At 39.6% G+C, this 20019-nt stretch overlaps 1 protein-coding gene across 2 annotated transcripts in view; it reads right to left on the bottom strand.

The window, feature by feature from the left end:
- Nucleotides 1-15841, bottom strand: part of PIK3CG (phosphatidylinositol-4,5-bisphosphate 3-kinase catalytic subunit gamma) — a 32159-nt gene extending 16318 nt beyond the window's left edge. Inside the window, exons 1-5 of one of the 2 annotated variants that reach the window (XM_033058560.1) lie at nt 15694-15841; nt 7989-10004; nt 4055-4120; nt 3724-3949; nt 501-604 (exon numbers count right to left, since the gene is read on the bottom strand). In XM_033058560.1, coding sequence (XP_032914451.1) covers nt 501-604; nt 3724-3949; nt 4055-4120; nt 7989-9992 — 2400 coding nt within the window. In that variant the 5' untranslated portion in view covers nt 9993-10004; nt 15694-15841. Of the gene's footprint in view, nt 1-500; nt 605-3723; nt 3950-4054; nt 4121-7988; nt 10005-11164; nt 11405-15693 lie in introns of those variants that run through there. The other variant, XM_033058561.2, reaches the window with a different exon arrangement.
- Nucleotides 15842-20019: the final 4178 nt, after the last annotated feature.

The following is a 20019-nucleotide window of genomic DNA, read 5'->3' as shown; positions in this document are numbered from 1 at the left end:
AACCAACATAGAGATATTGAAAAATCAGAAATAGCTGAGGTAGACATTTATTTCAGTATGATGAAGGTCTGGACCCAAACCTTAGTGACAGATATGAATGAGGGTAAGACAGAGAAAGTAACTGAAAGAATGGAAACTAAATATCCCAAAGCCCCTGAAACAGATAAAAGTTTTATACAGTTATCTAATTTAAACAAAAAACAACACCTCAGGTACCTGGTTAAATCTTGTATTTAACTAATGGAAAAAGTATAATTCCCATTTAATGATGCAAATTTCATGAGTTGTTGCAATTTTTTTAGCACATGGTAGTATGTCATTACATTTAGAAAAGTAATAATAGCTCTAGGAACAAAAAACTACAGAGTGCAGCAATGTCATTGTATCCACACAGAAATAAGACCTTTTGACATACTAGCAAAACTTTTAACCAAGTGACACATACTTGCAAATAAATTTCTTTTTTAAAAATTATTTGTAGAAAGTCAGAATATACTCACCACTAGTGCTCCTGCTCTTAGCCCAGGATCATATGGAACTCTAAAACTTTCTGGAAGTTTGCTGCCCTGTAATTTTTCAAGCTTTTGTCTCAGCTGTGCAATAACTGCAATTACAAGAAAGAAAACACACTGAAATCAAACATTGGAAGGCAAAAAAGTTCAAGATAACCAAAATTGTTGCGCATTATACTTGGGCTAAAAAGTTCTGTTTAGCTGCCATTTTTAATTGCTTTCCTCCTGGATCTCCTGATTGAAGGAATGGAGGAAAACTCTTTAACTTGTACTGTTAATGGTCAGGGTTGTTTCAGACACCTAAAGGTAAAGTCTTCAAACACCTCAGAAGTCAAGTGCCTTCTCTGCAGTATTAGAAACACTGCACAATAAGAGTTTACATTAAAATGTCAGCTTTCATTTAAAAAACAAAATACAGTAGAATATACCAAAAAGTACTTTCCCTCATAACTGACAAGAAATGCAGACAGATTAATGGATTTTGCATTCCTGGAATCAATTACTCTGTAACCATAAGGAGACAAACTACAGAGACACTGAATTTCCTACACTCCTAAAACTGTTGTCATAGTGCAGCCTTCTCAATCTCACATTCCTTTAAGAAGAAAATTTGCTGTATATTTCTACGAACAAGAATTTTAATGCTCACATCTAAATGTAATCTTTTAATTAAGAAAACCTGAAGCTTCTGAACCTTCAATTCAGAATAGTACAGATTATTCAATGCATTTTGTTCACCTCAGCTAGTGTCAGCAGCATAAGCAATACACTGGCTATTACCCAGCATTAGGACAAAGACCTGAACACTGTGCTAAAAGAAACTGTAGCTTCAGAGCAGAGGATGTATATGCATGTTCAAGTAGTTTGGAGATAAAAATTATAGAGCAAAAAAAAAAAAATCATACTGCTAAAGCTAAACATGGACCTGGATACTTAAAACAGAATCATAATCACAGAATCTCAGAAGCACAGAATCATGGATTAGTTTGGGTGGGACAGGACTTTTAAAGGCTATCAGCTCCAACCCCCTGCAATGAGCAGGGACATCTTCAACTCAACTCACTCAGAGCCCTGCCCAACCTGACCTTGAATATTTCCAGGCATGGGGCATTTCCACCATTCTGGGCAAACAAAAACCCCCAACAATTCCCCCCTGCTCCTCAAAAGCACTAAATTTTAGTAACTTGGATAATGAAACAGATTTCTATTATGTAACCACAGATTTCCTAGACAAATATCTAGGAAAGTTACTTTTTACAGTTTACTGTTAGTTCAGTAAGTGTCCTCATTGCAATGTAATTTGAAAACTGTAGCAAACCAACTAAAGCCACAAAAGATTAGGAATAGTTGACTTTAAAACACAAGTAAAGGCATTGCTAAAACAATTTTCAAGTTGATCTGGCTCAAGAACATGGTGCTATGCATTTTAAGTGATGAAACAGCTGCATAGACACATTCTTGGGAGACAAATCATCTAGCTCAGAGGGTGATGAAAGCAGATTATCCCATGCAAGATGTAATATTATGATCTTAGAAATTTATTTATTTAATATTACTTGCTATCTTCAAATATAAGCAAAGACATTACAGCGAAAAGTAAAAGAAACAGTTTGACAGCATCTTTGCTACTGGAATAGTATGGACCTAGCCAGAAGGAATTTATTCTTTACAGAAAATCCACAAACACTGGAGAAACATATATACAAGAATAAGATGAGACTGCATGACAGAATTAAATGAAACAGGACAAAACATTCAGACTGAAAATATGAACAACGATGTACTTAGAAATGTCAGTACAAAAAAAATTCAATCACCTACCGAATAAATTTTAGGATATGAGTTTTTAAAAATATAGGAAGTAGAGGGTGCCTGTAGAAAAAATTATGTCTTCACTAATCTGAGAATAAATTATATTAGATATAGCTTTATTAGGACACTCCACAAATTCAGGAAGCCTTATTCAGTGAAAATGTCAATTATATAAGTCATCTTTCAGTGTTCTGCTGTACATTACATCCAAAGATTCTTTAACTTCAAAACCTGGTGGGTGTTAATATGATTGCTTTCTCTTGAAGCTTTTCTTCTTTGCCCACATATCCTTCAAAGATAATGTATTATGGAATCCACTGCTCTTACAGATATGGACATCTCCAAAGTCATATAGTTTTTTTTCCATAATATGGGCTTCTGACTAAATACATTTAGGTTATAGAATATTTTAAGAAAAATTTAGGAGCTTGTGTAGAAACAGTGCTTTATATGGCGTTTCAGTAAGTCCCTTAACTCACACTATGTGGTAACATAACAGATTTTACACTATATATTGAAGAATAAATGCATACTTCCTTTAAATCTCTTCTGAAACACTACCACAGTCACTTCTACATAGCCAGAGTGGAAAAGTTTTCCAATCCAAGGACTTCCTGGCCTGGAGCATACCAGGATGAACATGCAGGAAGAGATGGTTTCTCTACAGCTTTTAGAATTTTAATATTGTTGTATGTCTTCTCACACTTACTCCCAACACCAAGCAAGCAACAGGAATGAGGATAAATAAGTTTTTAAGAAAGTTGGGAGAGAGCGGGAAAAAAGGCAGGCAAAACCTAGAGGTAAAGAGGCATTGCATAAACCCACTGTGACTTTCAAAGCAGTGCTTGCAAGAACTGGAAATAACAATACCACATCTGTCTCACAGGACTCCTCAAAGACATGCCCTGTATATTCACTCCTGATCCACCAGTGACTTCCATGGCATAACAGAGGCTGCACTGGACTCCTCCCTGATCTTCCTGCCAAAAACCTTTAGTGAGAATTTAGAGGAAGGCTGTATTTCTTGGTAAGTGTCACTTTTAATTTCCAGTTGGTATTTGTGTCTTTCTTCAGCACTGGCATTCTGCTAATGTACAAGAACTTATCTGTTTCCCAGTTGGCATGGCATGAGGTTCAAGAAGATAAGCCAAAGCTTGGCAAAGAGAACATCTAGAACATTGATACTCTTCCCCTTTTGGGGTGAAATGAGCAAACAAATCTATTACTGGTTCAATCATTATTAACTTACGCTTACATTTTAGAGGAAGCAAAAATGACGCCCTTTGACAGCAATTTATCCACAAATTTTCTTAATGGACAGTACAATTTGCTGCCTAGTTTTTCACACTCAAAGAGAAAAAACAATATTAACAACAAAGAAATGCCTGTTAGCAAATACCTTGAGAAGTAACATCATACTTTTCTGCAGAAACTGATTTAATCTCCATCGTGACTTTATGCAGCAATTCAATTACTTGAACCTGCTTCATGAAATCGTGCAGCATTGCTTTTCCACAGCCCCTAAGGTAGGCTTCGAGGATGACTGCAAACCTCTGTTGGTAGTGCATGGACTGGGCAATTTCGCTTCTTAAGAACCAAAACAAGAAGTGACCAATTCTTTTGTTCTACAGGTAAAGAAAAACACTACAAATTAGCATTCATTTCTTGACAAAGGGTTTTAATAATGCCAGCAACTTTAGCATAAGTTGACTGTATTTTGAAGTACTTACTCTCAAACCACGTTTCAGCAAGAATCTGGCTAATGCGCTGTCATGATATGGCTCAAATTTCACAGCCTGAGTAATACAAACATAGAAGACATGTTGTTAACACATTTAACATCCCACTGCTTACGCTTAACCAATGACATTTAGAGAACACACTGCTGCAGGAGCAAAAAACCTGAAACAAAGCAGGTCTTTTTGAGGCTTCTCTGTCAGATTCAAGAAGCACATTTTGTTTGCAACAGCTTCTTTTCAGGTTTGTTACTAATGTGACAACACAAGGCGTGGAGTACCTAACCAGAGAGTTCAACCTAAGCACATGCACAAAACAACGTCATTCTTGGCAAAACCCAGCAAGATCAGAAATCAGTCTGCAGTATGACTGATACTGAGAATGCTTGAAATCATTACTATCAGATGTAATAATGTATTTGTAATAGCCCTTTAATAAAACATTTCAACAATAAAATACTGGTTTGGGTGAACATCCACTACTTCCAGACTAGGGTGCTAGGATTCACTGCTGAAAAAACAGGATATGGGAGCAGATTTCAGAGCACTTATCTGGCCTTAATCCATAAATGAACGATAGAATAAAAGCTCTGATACACATTCTACAATAATGAAGTACAATTAAGAGGAAGACTTCACCAGAGTTTTTTTTTTTACTGACTGTGAAACAGACATATTTTTTCTGTTTTAAAAGATGTTCCCCTTCCATCCAAGCCCACAGACATTTCCAAGCTACTGCCAAAAAAGCGGGTAGAGAAGGAAAAGTCAACAACTGTTTTCAAGTGCCAGCACTGGAATTCTTTTTCCTGTAATTCTCTCCTCCATCCCAATGACCAAGTGAATTGGTTTGCCAGAAAACCACCAGACTTCCAGATTCTGGGTAGTACCAGGGAACTTCTCCACTTCAACTCATTTTTCCAGCAGCTTCTTTCATGCTGCTTGACGCGTTCAAGTTTATAGAATTATAGCTTATGGATTAATGGTGGAAAAAAGTATGCACTTCTATCCCATGGCAACAAAAGAGAAATAAGAAGCATACAATCTATGAATCAGAGTGACAAAATCCCTGTCATGGACTGAGGGGGTTGGTGAATGGTTTCAGGTTCTGGAAATAGAGTGCCAGGAAGCAGCCTGTAGGGAGATTAAGGGAAAACAAAGGGATGCCCAGAGAGCTGGGTGCATGTAGTATGCTCAGCTTTCAGAAGCAACAAAGTATGCAAACCTCTAGCAATAGTTATTCAACAGAACACAATGGCTCTTTCAAGATCACTGCAGTCTGCAGCTTGCAAAGCAGCAACCAAGCCATCAGCAAAGGTCTGCTAAATTCATCAAACAAATCATAGTTTTATCAACTCTTACAAGTACTGTGTTACACACTTGCATTTTTGTTATTAAAATATCAACACGATTTCCGAAATGTAAATTGTCCTGTGAGTTTAATCAAAAGAAAAAAAAAATCAAGTCAACCTTCCTGAACAAAGCAACTCATAAAAATGTCACAAGGACATGTTCTTTCTAGCTGCTGGCTAAGAGACAGACAAGAAAGCCCAGCAGCAGACTTGCCCTTCTACTGTATCATAATTCTGCAAGAACTGTCTCGACTGTCTCTGCAGTACTGTTTTATATCCCCAAACAACATAATCTTATTTACAAAAGACAATGACTACTCACAAATGTAACAATATATAGATCCTTTTACTTTGAGATTATGAGGCATGAGGAGTTTTTAATAGAAATTAATTTTCACTGCAGTAAGGTGCCCAAAAGCAATAATTATCACATAAATTCAAATGGATTTTCTTACAGCTCCAAGAAAGCCTATTATAAACCTCATTCTGGAATATACTACGCTTAATGTTCACATAACCTTGAAAAACAAGTTAAAACTGAAATACAGCCAAACAACCAGCCATAATTTCAAAATTGAACCTCCTTATTGAACTTGCAAATATATTTTAATGTAAAATAATATTTTAAAATGTATTATTACCATCCTTATTGAGCTGATGTTTTAGATAATTATTTTTAGAAGTCCAGCTCTTTTTTCTTCACAAAGTCAAATATCTTTTGCACAGCAACAATAAAAGCTGGTCATTAAAAAAATGTCTGCTGGCACTTCACCAGGTTCCTGTGTGTACCTTTTCCTTGTCAATTCAGCAGAAGGTCTTTACTCACTGCCACATAAATGCAGTTCCACCATTGATGTTTACCTTACAAAGAATTTTGTTGCATTTTAACTCTCCTATCCAAGTTTTATCAACTCTATAGAGAAGAACAGATATTATAGAAAGCCAGGAAGTTGATTTATGGTGTGGTTGCTTCTATTTGAAATAAATCTGTGGGGAAATAAAATGCTTGATTTCTAACTCTACAGAGAATAAAATGGAAATATCCTGTGCTGAGCGAAATAAGCCACAGAGCTTTCATGAAGGTGTGCATTTGAAAATGACAACCATTTGCAGAAGAGATGTGTCCACTGGAGCAGAGCAATGGCCAACATCCGTTCTCTGAAAAATGTAGATTTTAAATACACTGTCATACCAAAACTTTGCTGCAGAATGCTGACTGCTTATGTTCTATAGTTAGCTAAGAAATATAGACAAGGAAAACAGCAGAGAGGTAAAAGCTGGAATTTAGCATGTTTTTCATTTTTAAGGATGGTAAGCTCATTATTTCTTACAACAACTCTTACTAAAAATGACAGTGAAGTTAAGGCACTATGATTTTAGGGTACAGTATTTTATTTAACTGTTAGAAAGGTTTATTCTTTTAAAACTCACCAGATTTGTACTTCCTGAAAACACGAAATTTCTAAAAAAATGGAAACAACTCCAGTATTTCCCCTATTTTCTCAGGCATTTTGATAACAACCAATCACCATCCCTAACTCCTAATTTAGATATGGAAAAAAAAGTGAATAAAATTGCTGAGCCACACGTAGACAGTAAAAGCTCCCAAGCCAAGCATATATATATAGCAGCAGCTACGTGGGAGGCCCAATGAGGTAACCGGAGCGACTCCTCTGGTTAAAGCAGAAGTGCATAAATTCTGCCTAATCTTCAGACAAGCAACGACAAGGCTAGAAAGGCTTTGTTTAAAGCACTACCAATGCACAGCAAAATCTGAAATACTAACTTCATTTTCCTGGGATTCTGGGCTCTCTCTGAACCTGCAGAAATAAAAAGCAGCTTCCCCAGCTCCAGTGGTTCCATTTTTAATTTTTTTAAAAATTTTGAATGTTTTCCTCTGATTCTTGGAAAAACTACTTCCTCCTCTGTATGACGATTGTCTTTCCACATAAAACAGAGCCCTGTCAGGTGTAGGAGGCCTGTCCACCTGATTCCTGGGGCTGTGCTTACCAGGAAGAACACAAAGTCACATCAGACACCAGAGGAGACTTTGCCACTGCCAACTGATGGCATTATGTTTAGAGAAAAGCAACCAAACCAAGTTTCTTGTGTAACTGATATAAACCTTTCTAATATTTGATCTGGCAGATGTGCACACAAAGTGCTTCAAATCAATACAGCAGTGATTCCTTGCCATTAGAACCACAATTTTGTACCCAAGTTCCCAGAAGGACTTAATATGACTTAGTGTGTAGTCCTATTAACTCTTTAGCTACTTTCAGAATTTGGCGGGGTGGAAGTTTCTAGATAAATCTACTCCCCTCAACAGCACAAGACTGAAGTTGCTGCAACATACTGTGTAATCACACTGGTGTTCTTGACTTGAAACCCAACCTCCATTCTTCTTCAGGCCTTGCCCATGTCAACATCTGCATTTGTTTTCTTTCGATCTACACTCTTCCTAAACTATCAGTAAAGTCAGTCAACAACTCTTCAGTGCTGTGTGATTCAAACCCGATATGATGGGGTTTGCAAATATATTCCTGGAAGGCAAGTTCAGGAATGCAAATACACCTTACCTGCACAAGCTGTAAAAGATAATGAAGAACATCATCATCTTCTAAACTTTCCAGTTTTTGAACTGCCATTGCTCGGACATTTTCATCTGAAAAGTTACAGTCCAGAAGTTGCATTGTGAGTCCAACATCTAAAGTGCTCTGATCCCAAGCCTCTTTTTTAGCTAGCAACTGGTATGTTTTGGCCACTATTTCTTGTTGTCCCCATTTCACAGAGCTAAGCAGCTTAGGATATGCCTTGGGGTGCTTTATGCTCTCATATCTAAAGTGCCACAACAGTTCTTTGTCCTCAGGAGAAAGTGGATTAAGTGGGTCAGTTGCTATGATCTCTTCAAGTTGCTTGCGAAGCTGGTTGGGCATTTCAGCTCGGGTCCTGTCCCCCTGGGGGTCTGATGATATCCTGTGCTTGGGCAAAGCAATTGGGTGACAGTATTTGTCCAGCACAATAGAGATGGCCATTGAGTTTTCTTTATCCGGGTTAGTTGCTGATGTGAGTTTGTCTGCATTTATACTTCCTTGTTCTTCCCCCTTACCTGGAATTTTCCACATGTGGAGCACATAGTCCCCACTTCGTAGCAAGAAACGGTGATCTATCAACAAAAGATTTACATAATAGAGAAGCTGGGTTTTGCATTTTGCATCAGAGTTGGAGGGTTCATGTGACTGAAGGTTTGTCTTTGCAGATGGTCCCTGTGCTTTGCCACAATAGATCTGAAGATTCAAAAGTGCTCCTTTTGGCAAATCCTTGATTTTGATATCAAATTCCAGCCAAATATTCCAAAGAACCTCCTCAGTAAAAGGCTTTGATGAAGTTCTTCTCTGTGAAAGGAGCTGCTGCCCATGCTGAATGTTAGCCTCCACAAACACAGTAAGATCAGTATTTCTTGGTAAAACTGGGATATCAATGCCAATTATTTTCACTCTAAATTTCCTATTACAATCCCACAAAGATATAGTGAAGACTCTCTCATGATCTTTTCCATCTATTGTCAATTGTTCATGATACCCTGTAACTCCTGTACAGTCATCCACCAAGGGCCATTCTTCCTTCTGAACCTCATCTTCATTCGGGTCCGGGGGATTGTCAAGGACGAGGTGGATTTCTTCCCCATTCTTAAGGCACTGTCTTATCCAGTGAAAATCTTTGATTGGTGTCTCTCCAGTAATGTACTCATCTCTGCCACAAATCCTGAGAACAAAATCCACTTCACTATGATCTTCAGGAATGTCCATCAAAGACTTTTTCTTTGCCATTTTTGTGAAAAAGCTGTGAAGAATCATATCTGGAGTGTCATCTATTGACACTTTAATTTTCTGACTAGTTGTTCCCCTATGTATGATTATGAAAATGTTATTATTAGTGATCTTTTTAAATAAATATTCTGGGAGTGGCTTAGATGTAGTCCATGGGTGCATTGAGTATAATTTAGGATCTCTGCAGGCTACCTCTATCATTCGTGGAGTGACTAATCTGCGCCGAGTAAATTCTAGTTCATCATCATGTACATTGCTTACATCAGTGACATCATAACCAATCAAATCATTAAGCTGCTGCTGAAATTCCTGGACTTCTTCTGAGGGTTTTTGTTTCTGAACAACATAGATCTTGCCTACCTTTTTCTGTAACACCTTCCAGTACAGTATGCAGTCCAATGTCTGTAACACTTGATGTTTATCATAAATTTCATACCATTGTCCTTTCTTCTGATACTGCAGAATAAACTGATCTGGGGTGAATGCATGGTAGAAGTCTGTGGTTTGACTCATCTCTATTGCACGCATCCAAATCTGAGCCTTCATTTGCTCAACCGTACAGTTGCCAGCTATTTCCAGTAACATAATTTCTGGTGCTTTAGTATGTTTATTGCTTGTAGGTAAAATGAACTCAATGGGTATCAGCTCCATTGAAGAAAAACTACTCGATGTACAATGAGGTTTCATTCTTCTTCTCCTTCGTTTGTTTTCCTCTCTCATAACAACGGGCTGTTCATGATCCCCCAACTCCATGCCAGAAGAAATCTAGCAAAACATACAATTACTTGATTACTTTCTCATTTACATTTATCTGTACTCTTACTTTTTAACTTTTCACATACTTTTTTTATATTTCCACTTCCCCTTAATTTCTGGTCCCAAATACTTGATTTACATAAACCATGTCAGATGTAATCTATTCAATTCAATACCAAATATAAATAAAAAAACCTCCAACCAACTCTCCAGTGATTAAGTAACTAACATAGAGGTTTAAAACATCCTGGCCAGATTTTACTGAGGATAAGCAGTTCGAATGTGCAACCTCCATACTGATTAGTCCTTGCTTCTATTTGATCAAGTACTGATTCTTCTACTGCCTCATCTGTTTTGACACCCCTGATGTTAACATAAGTGGGTTTTCATAGAAATCAAAAGACACACTACGTATATGAATACAATGCAGTCTCACTAAGTTCCAGGAATAGCAGAAAGTAACAAAACAAGCAACTTATTTGCAGTCTGGACAGACATGAGCCTATTCCCAGTTTCCTCTCCCTCTCTTTTCAGGGATGAGGAATCAGGATTTCAACCCAAAAAAAGTCCTTAGGATGCCAAAGTCAGGGACTATTTCTGAAGATAAATTTAACATGCATCTAAATTCAAGATGAATGTCCTTAGATGTGCTTCTTTTAAATAAATCAATTCACTAGACTGATAATATCTATCCATTTTCAAAGTACACACCACCAATACGAACTATTCGTTTGTTACAGAAGAAAAATCTCCCAAGCTGATGCTGATTTATTACTCCATACATCAATTCACACCTAAAACACCAGTAAAACGTAAGTAGCCTTATCAGCATTCAGTAAATAATATTGTTGTTCAGTTAATCTCCATTCACCAATATTAAACTGGAAATTATTCAGTGCTGACTGAGTGCACTTGCACAAGCCAAGTTACAGCAACATATTGAACTTATTTTCTAAGCAACACTTTCTACACATAAAATCTTTAACTGCTGGAGAAAAGTAAAGCCAGTGTCATGATGCCTTAGCAGATAATAAAAGAAGCAGATAAAAATATTAAAGATTAAGTTCAAACAACATGGCATGCTAAATAAAATTTTTCTTTTGAATTCCAGAAAACAACAACTGTGGACACACCACCACTATACCTGACAAAGTACAAGGAAATATTACCTTCTTATAAAACAAAGGCTGAATTGCTGAAGATGATTCATTTGTTTAATTTTTGTAGTTCCTATTTTTTTAAAGGAAGATCTTTCACACAAAAAATTTCTTTGTTTAAGCTGTTCTGCTTTTCTTGCTCGCTCTCATATCCAGATGCAAAGGAAGTGCTGCACTTACCAGGAAGGAAGTTTTAACCAAGTTGATTATATATATGATTGCTCATTTTAAAAGAAGTCAGAATGCTTTTCCTGTTACAACAGTAAAAACACACCAACAGTACATCAATTTAACACACACATATGGAAGGTATGTTCAGAGCCTTTTAAAAATAGCAAAGAATAATCTGGGCAATAAATTAAATGAATTCAAATAAGCTATTTAAACCAAAAATATTTTTGAGAGATTACCTCACAAAATAATTAAATACAAATAGTAGATAAAAGACTAAATATGCAATGTTTCATTATTTTTATTTGCATAATGATAGCCATTTGAGGTCTCCCAACTTAAATTCACTAGAGATTTTTAAGCTAGTCTTCATACAGGCATCTCACAGAGACTGTACATGCCAAGGATCTTGCACGGCAACCTCAGCACTTGAACAACTGGGCAGCCTTACCCCACATATTTTTAACTCATTCATTTATGATTAAAAACACACAGTGAAATTCACTAGAAATTGTGACTTTAGATTCAGGAAGAAATGAAACCATAGACTTTCAACCCTAATTCTTCTTGTTAACGACAATCTGAGGCGCTGTTCTTTTACTAAAAAAAATTTACCCCACAGAAAAAAATATTAGGGAAAACATGTACAAAACAGAAAGAAAAGATAGGAAACTCTCCAATCTCATCCTTTTTCCTTATGGTTTTTCCAGTGAAATACTGATCTTTTGAAGAGCAACAAGCAGTACACATCCTGCAGTGGTAGATATCATGCAAAAATGATGACTCTTGAAAAGGAGGAAAAAAGTATGAAAAAACTGAAAGGTTGTCTACCAACAGTGAAGTGCCCTTTTTTTTTTTTAAACATATGCATATTTCCTATTTGTAAGACACATTTTTTAAAAAAATGTGAATAATAACTCCTCCCTCTGTATTGGCAAAAAAATCTGCCAGTCTCTTACCCGCCTCTAACATGCCCAGGTTATTAACACCCTGACAAGGCTAAAAAGTAAAAAATGCCCCCCACCACTGACACAACTCTTATCTCTCTGAGCATTACTCTGCCTGTCAGTTAAGATCTTTTCTTTTTAGAGGTCATTTTTCTCAGGAAGTCAGTTTGAGTGAAACACACTCTGTCCCAGATCCCTCTATCTTTTAAAGTCAGTATTTGAATTTTGTCAAGGTAGTGGCGAAGTTACCCTGAACATTTTGTTGCTGACATGAAATCTACCCATCTTGGCCAAGACATCCCTAAAACTCATCCTCCACCCACATGCAGCTTGTCAGCTTTCACCAGCCACAGCCTTTGTGGCATCTCAGCACTACACACTGCGTTCCCTCTCATCTCAGTTCTAAAATACAATGTAGCCATTTAGACATAAGCCACTAGCATGAAGGTTTTTTTCATGCCAACAGGCCATATAGATTTTTTGCAGAGTCCTTCCAGTAAAAGTCATTGTGCTACCCCATTAAGTAAACCTGGAGCCATTTCAGTTTAATTTGGTTCTGCAGATCTAGGAAAGCTTCCTGCTTTAAAACGTCCTCAGCCTGTTCCTGTGAGTCATGCACCTAAGGATTAATTCTTCAAACACATATACACACAAATAGCTCTTCTACCACTACTCCATAGATCAAGACCATCAAGACAAGCAAAGGCAGCATCTCTCCCTCCTGCAGCAGAGAACTAGCCTGTATACTTGTCAGTGAATGCAATTGTTTCCCACTCTCATCCACTTATAAAGGCAGGTAGAGCAACACTTCTGTGGGTTCAGATATTCCCCACAAACTGCATCAGACACAACACAAGATGTGTGGTACTTCTGTAGCTTCCTTGCCCTCACAAGGCTGTCTTTTCTCCTGCATTCATTTGGGCTGTCACCTGTCATGTCTAGCCCAGACCGATCCCATCTCCAGTTCTGCTCTGACCCCTTTTCCTCAGCTTCAGAAAGCACATCTTGGAGCAGCATCTCTCTCTGCAACGACCCATTCTTATGGTGACACCAAATTGTATCCATTTCCTGCTAATCCATGTGTTGGCAAAACATATTTCCTCATGCACATGAATCATAAAACTTTGATGTTTATAATGAAAAACCATTTCACATTAAGTTCCTAAAACCTTTGTCATGCCTAAGCTTTACTTACAGTATTGACATTGCAATAACTCTACTGCAACAACATCCCCAAAAAAGGGAAAAAAATCACTGTTATTTCTAATTTTAATGAGCCTCATCAACCCTAATATCCCTATATTACAAGAACTGTCCTACACTGGTCCAAAAATCCTGATGGGGTCCAACAGAGAAGGAAAAGATGGGTCTGTAAAAGGCAACTATGACAAGCAACCAGTCTTGCCTTTGTCTCCAGTTGAATTCCTATCTCATCACTAAGGTCAGTAATCTGATCATAACAAAACCAGCAAAAAATTCGGTTCAGCTGGATCAGTTCCTTTATCTAACTCAACACTGCAGGAGTGGTTGGGCAGCCAGGGAAGAGAAGGAAAGGGAATGGAGCCAGAACAGTTAAGCAGAACTGAGACTGAAATATGATTCACAGCAGGATTAGGAGATACACTAATTAATAAAGTCATTAAATTATTTGAAAAAGGTGCTTTAAAAAGACAGTATGGTATTATGATGTATTACTTATTTGGCTAAAAAAATTCAGGATAGCTGACGATCTTGACTGCCTTGTTAAGATTATGTTAGAATCCTACCAGTTACAATCATGCTTATTCTATATTAGCTCCTGCTTCTGTTTTAATCCATCACGTGAAAACCTTATTTTAAAATTATTCTTTTCATTTTTCACAACTAAACTTTCAAGAAAATAAGCACTCTCTGCCAGAGTAAGAATTACATCGTGTGTGCATTATGTAAATACAACACTGAAGTTTACATTCACAGTTTTAGAAAAAATTCACTTGAACGATAAATTTTTACAATCTCAAAACTAGAATGACAAGACTCAAAGTTTTCCAAGCAGCATACTACATGTACTTGCCCACACTGTTGTGTAGCAGGAGATGACTTTGCACTTGCTGGACAGGAGTACATCTTCCCTTCACCTGCAGTGATCCAGTGCTGAACTTCACAGGTAAGATACAGCACTAACATTTCAAGTGTGAACACAATAACAAAATACCACTTGGCTCAGTTTCTATGTCAGATCCTCTAGCAACTACTAGCTGTCATGGGAAATAAATCAGAGCAGGGTCCCATTAGCAAATAAACTTCACAGGTAATGCAGTCACATTCATCATCAAAAGTATATGAACAGCAGGCACAGCTTGGTCGGGAGTCTGGGGAGTCAATCAGATTGCTATTACAGCTGTAATATTTTCAGGATGCCCTGCCTTCACCACCTTTAATTTCCATGAGTTATCTGTTTGGGGCTCCTGGAACAAACAATAACTTCTAGCTGGTTCTGGAAATTTAGGTAAGGATTTCGGCAAAGTTCTAGTTAACTGAGGTTACACAAGTGATCTAGTAGTAATCTTGAAGTAATCCACCTTGGAACCAACACTGCAGAGTTTTAAAACCCAGCGATCGCTGCTATTGTTCCTGCTGGGACACACTCGCTATTTAGACATTGCCTGTCCTGTCAACTCGTGCCCGGTTTTCCAACACTGATAACTGCGTGATCTAATCTACTCCAGCAACCGAGTGCCCTCAGCTATTATATCAGAGGGACTGTGGTGTGGAAAGGTTTCATGGTCTACGTGTGTCAGATAGACACAAGAAATTTGTTGCACGAGGAAACAGTTATTGTTTAAAAGCCGTGTTGTAGCAGAGCTGACTCACTGATCTTAAACTCAAGAGAACTGTCTACTGTGATCCCTCACTTCGCATTGTTTCATTCCACGTTCCAACAACTTCCTCAGCGGGTTTGGCATCACACTCGTTAACCCCTGTTCGGGCCATGACGTGAGGCGGGACCAAGGCCGCGAGGGACCGGGCAGCACCGGGGGCTCAGCAGTGCCGGCTGCGGCGGGGACCGCAGGGCGCCCCGGGCCAGCCGCACTCCCTGCGGGAAGGGGCTCCGCGCCCGGGAGGCGGCGGGAGCAGCGGGCCGGGGCTGCCTCCTTCCCTCCCTCCTTCCCTCCGCCCCCGGCCCACCGCCCGGGCCCAGAGATGGCGGCCTGCGCCGCCCGCGGGAGGGCGAACCTCGCCGCGCCGCCCCGCCGGGGCTGCCGGGGCCAGGGCCGGGCCGGGGGCGCCCTGCGGCGGGCGCGGGGCCGGGGCGGGTCCGCCTGCGGCCGGTGCGGACGGCGGAGCCGCGCCACCACTTGCGAGCCCTCCGGGCCCCGGGCAGCGCCGGCCCGGGGCGGGATCCGCCGCGACCCCCACTGCCCCCGGCACGGAGCTACTCACCGCAGCGGCGGCCCCGGCCCCGGCTCCGGACAGGTGTTTCCCTCAGCAGGAAGCGGCGCGGGCCGGGGGCCGGCGGGGAGGCTCCATAGCCGGCGGCAGACGCAGCTCCGAAGCAGCCGCCAATCACACGCCGGGCAAAAAGGGAACCGGCCGCGGGGCCTCCCCGCCCCGCCCGGCCCCGCCGCGGCCTCGGGCACCCGGCCCCGGCCCCGGCCCGGCCGCATCAACCGGAGCGCGCACAGACCCGCTGCTGGGCTGGAAGCGCCACAGCCGCGGTGAGGCTTAGCGGCCAGCACAAGGCACGCAGGACGTGTCCTGGTGTCAGCACAGGCAGCAAAACCTCCCTGGGCTCAGCTTCCTGAGGTGTTCTTGCCCAGGGCCCCACAGCCGGCTTGCCCATGGCACTCCAGCAGCGACCCCCGCCTGCCCGGCCAGCCTGACGGCTGCTTCAGCCCCACACCTCAGGGCAGGGGCACGTGTTTGTCTAAACTGCCTTTAAAAACCTCTGGAGATGGCAACCTACTCCAGTGTGGTGGTCTTCTGCTTAGGAAAAATTTTCATGCTGTCTGATTAAATATCTTCTCCTACAGAGTGAGCATCTTGCTTGTCTTATTGCTCTTATTCCATTTGGTGGTTTTCTTCCTCCCTCCCCTCCAGGTACTTTCTTGTTTGAATTTGCTGTGTTAACTTTATCCACTATTTTTCCATCTCTAGACGGGGCAGTCCTGGATCTCCCTTTTTAGGTCATGTTACTTAGACTTCCTGTGATTCCTGTAGCTCGCCTCCAGGTTCTTGCCAATTGGGCCACATTGTTTCTGGAAAGCACTCCTCAAAACTGGACATAGTAGTATTCCAGCTAAGGCCTTGCCAAGGCTGCCCACAGCAGGAGGATTAATTCATCAGCCTTACTGTGCCAGACTCCAACTGCAGCTCAGGCATAACCATTCACATTCAATTCAAACAAACAAACAACTCCCCCTCACCACTCTTTCCCCACCCTGGCTGCTGTCTGTTTGGCTCTGAATGGAGCTGAGTGTTTCTGTCTCCACAGCTCTTGTTCAGAGTGAACAGCAGAACTATTTCCATTATTGTTTTGAGACCCTTTATTTTGACCCAGATCTTGCAATGAGATTCACAGGTGAACTCTGTATGGCACAGAGGACACACACTTGCCCTGAAAGCTATGCTGACATAAGGTTGCACCTCCAGGGAACACTCTACAAGACCATAAGTTGCCACAAAGACTTTAAAAATTATGATAATTTTCCTAGGTACACATTCTTAACTTCCATAGAAAGAAAATGTCAGAAGGAAATAACTAGTATGTTACGTGTACAGATGTGATTATAAGAAAATGGATAATTGCTGTTATTGCATGGATGGATTCTTTTGACTGAAAAAAATCAATTGCATGGTGTTAAAAATCATACCAGCCTGAAGCAGAAAAGAGAAACTTCTGTTTCAAAATGAATATACATTACAATAAGTTGCATCTGTACAGAATCATAATAGCTGTACTGGCCTCAAGTTCCCTTTTACGTGAAAGCAAAGCAAACATCTTCAATAACTTTCATGTGATGTGTGCGCAGCATAGGGGAAACACAGTGAAGACGCTTCATGCTTGGTTTTGCCTGATACGAATAATATCTATGAAATAAGTTCAGCTTTGCACAACATTACTGAATGCTTTAAAAGACATTTTAAAGTCTTATCAAAATAGGAAGTCTTTTTTTGTTGTTTTTGGCTGGATCCCCAGATGGATCACTCCGGGAATACAAGTGTAGCCAGTTTGGCGACTAATCCTGTTAAAATCCGTGGACTTTATTTGGGGATGCACAAACATATGGAGATTTGAGCAGCAGAATAAAAAGAGTGTCATTTGTCAAAAGACAATTATAGAGGGGATAATTTACAGCCTGAGCAAATGACACATTTCATGTTGATTTCAGCCAGAATTGTATAACATTTTTTAAATAGCTATAAGTCAGTGTAGTGTTATTTGCAATGAAAGAATAAATTGTCTACATATTATATTTGAGAAAGGTTGGTAAACTGAAAATCTAGCTCTTTTCAGGATATAGTATGTTAATAAAATATTACATGTGTGCAGTTAATCTTCAGCTCATCTGTATACAGCTCATTTTCTTTATTGCTTTTTCTGACAAATCAAGTAATACAAACTTTCCTGTAGGCAAGGATGCCTTCCTTATAGATTGTATATTCTTTAAAAATGCAGATTTTAACATTATTTTATTCCTGTTCATTTCCGAATATGACTTAAACCCTTTCCCATAAATTATCATTTGGTTTGTTGGTTTGTTTTTATTAGTCAAGAACAGCCTGCACAATAAATTGAAATGCATATTTTACCGTATCAAAAATAGAACTTTAAAACAGTCAGGAATACCATAGCTTAATGAAGAAAGGTGAAGAACACAATTTGATATTTAAATGAAGCTGATTTAATCAAAATTAGTCATGCAAAGAAGCAATCATTTTGCTAATGTAATCTTGTGGGGTGCAGTCAAAATGCAATTATTTCCTTTATCTACCAACTGTAATAAAAATACGACAAGAAATTCCTGCCAGGTTCTTAAATGGGAGTTTTGGAGGTTGAAAAAATGTAAGATGGTATCTTTTGTATCCTCTGCACCGTCAAACATCAGTTTTTATATCGTTTAGTGGAGGAACTGCGATAAAGAATAACAGCCACATTAAATGCTCAGCAACAGCTTTTTATACTGACATATGGTGGATGTAAATGTTCAGTTATCATTGACAAACTGGGTTCATTGCAATTTAGGAAATAGTATCTAATACTTCGGGTTGGTTTTTATTTTTCATATTGCCAGCAGAGGAAAAAAAAATTAAATGCAGAAACTTTGTAGACCTTGTAACAACAAAGTCAAAGCCTGCTTGCCTAAACCCAGCAAAACCTACATTCGGTTTTGTAATTGCTTCTCTATGGAAAGAAAATGGAAAAACCCCATTGTACAATACATTGTCCATCTTGGTGGAATGATAGGTAGTCTTCTCCTTTCTTGGAGAATTTATAAGCTGGAATTTTTAAATTAGGTTGTCAACTCTTTATGATGCATTCAGGGGAGGATTTAAAATAAATTGACAGACTGCCTTTATCTTAAAGCTCTGCTGTGAAAACTGATCATATAAACATGTGATCAGTTGTATTAACATCATTGTCATTGATTTGTCCATATGCATGATCATATGGTAACTTTGCTATCAAAAATACACTTTTCTTCTCACTATAACTTGCCAACAAGCAGAGGAGGAGTGAGCTGAATTTTAGTTTGGCTTTTGCATAATGTTCTAGGTATGGTAGCTGCTTGTGAAAGGCATGTAACTGACAGATAAGTGTTGCCTGCAGATCTGTCCCCCATTCACAGCTTTATGTCTTGGGAAAGGCAGCTCTACTGATGCTGATTCTGGGTCATTGCTTGGGGAAGCAGGAGAAAGCTTTGGGGAAATAGGGGGACCCAGAAGAGCAAATTAAGGGTGGACTCTTTCTGCATCTCTCTGTAGGCAGTTAAGTCCTTTCTAAGATGTCTCCTACATGAGCTTGGTTCCCAGCTAAAAGCTTAGCCCAGGAGAATCTTGTAAGATCTCCTGGGCATGAAAGAAGCCTTGTGGCCTGGCCCAGAAATGATTGCTGTGAACCTCTGTAGGCAGCGCAGAGTCAGGAAATATCTAATAAGGGAAAGATGAATCTTTACTGTCTCTATTCCTTCTCCTCCAAGAAATACCCATTCTTTCCTTCCCTCCTAATAGATTGGTGCTCCTGGTGATTGAGATTTTGCACAAAATGCCTCACTTCAAACACCTTAAGCTCGCAAACAGGAAACAGCAGGTGTTCAGAAGCCTTCTGAGATACATCTGCTGAAGACTTTGTCTCCCATTTTACTGATTTGAGCTGTTATACTTCAGAATAGGTATTTAAAGCACAGGGGTGGGAGTGCAAGCTGTTTTCTCTGTACCACATGCATACACACATCAGCTGAGATGTAAAACTCACATAATGCCCCTTACTGGCTTGAATGCCTTTTTTTGTCTTTTCACACATGTATGGGTTTCTCAGAGAGAGATGTAGTCGTTGTGGTAGCAGAGTGTGTGTAAACAGATCTTTAAGATCACTGGTTATTCTTAAGGGGTGGAGAAACTCACAAGTTTTTATGGCTGCTGACAGAGGAAGGTCTTAGTATTAGGTGGTGATGCAATATTGCATCATCTTGTGGTGTTGGGGCATGACAGAGGAAATGAAAGAGGTTAGAAATAGAAAAATAAAGAAAAGGAGTTCCCAATACCAAC

This window comes from Catharus ustulatus, chromosome 4 (genome assembly GCF_009819885.2).
Source record: "Catharus ustulatus isolate bCatUst1 chromosome 4, bCatUst1.pri.v2, whole genome shotgun sequence".
Taxonomy (NCBI): domain Eukaryota; kingdom Metazoa; phylum Chordata; class Aves; order Passeriformes; family Turdidae; genus Catharus; species Catharus ustulatus.
The sequence above is the reverse complement of the archived record's forward strand: the minus strand, read 5'-3'. Positions and strand labels throughout refer to the sequence as shown.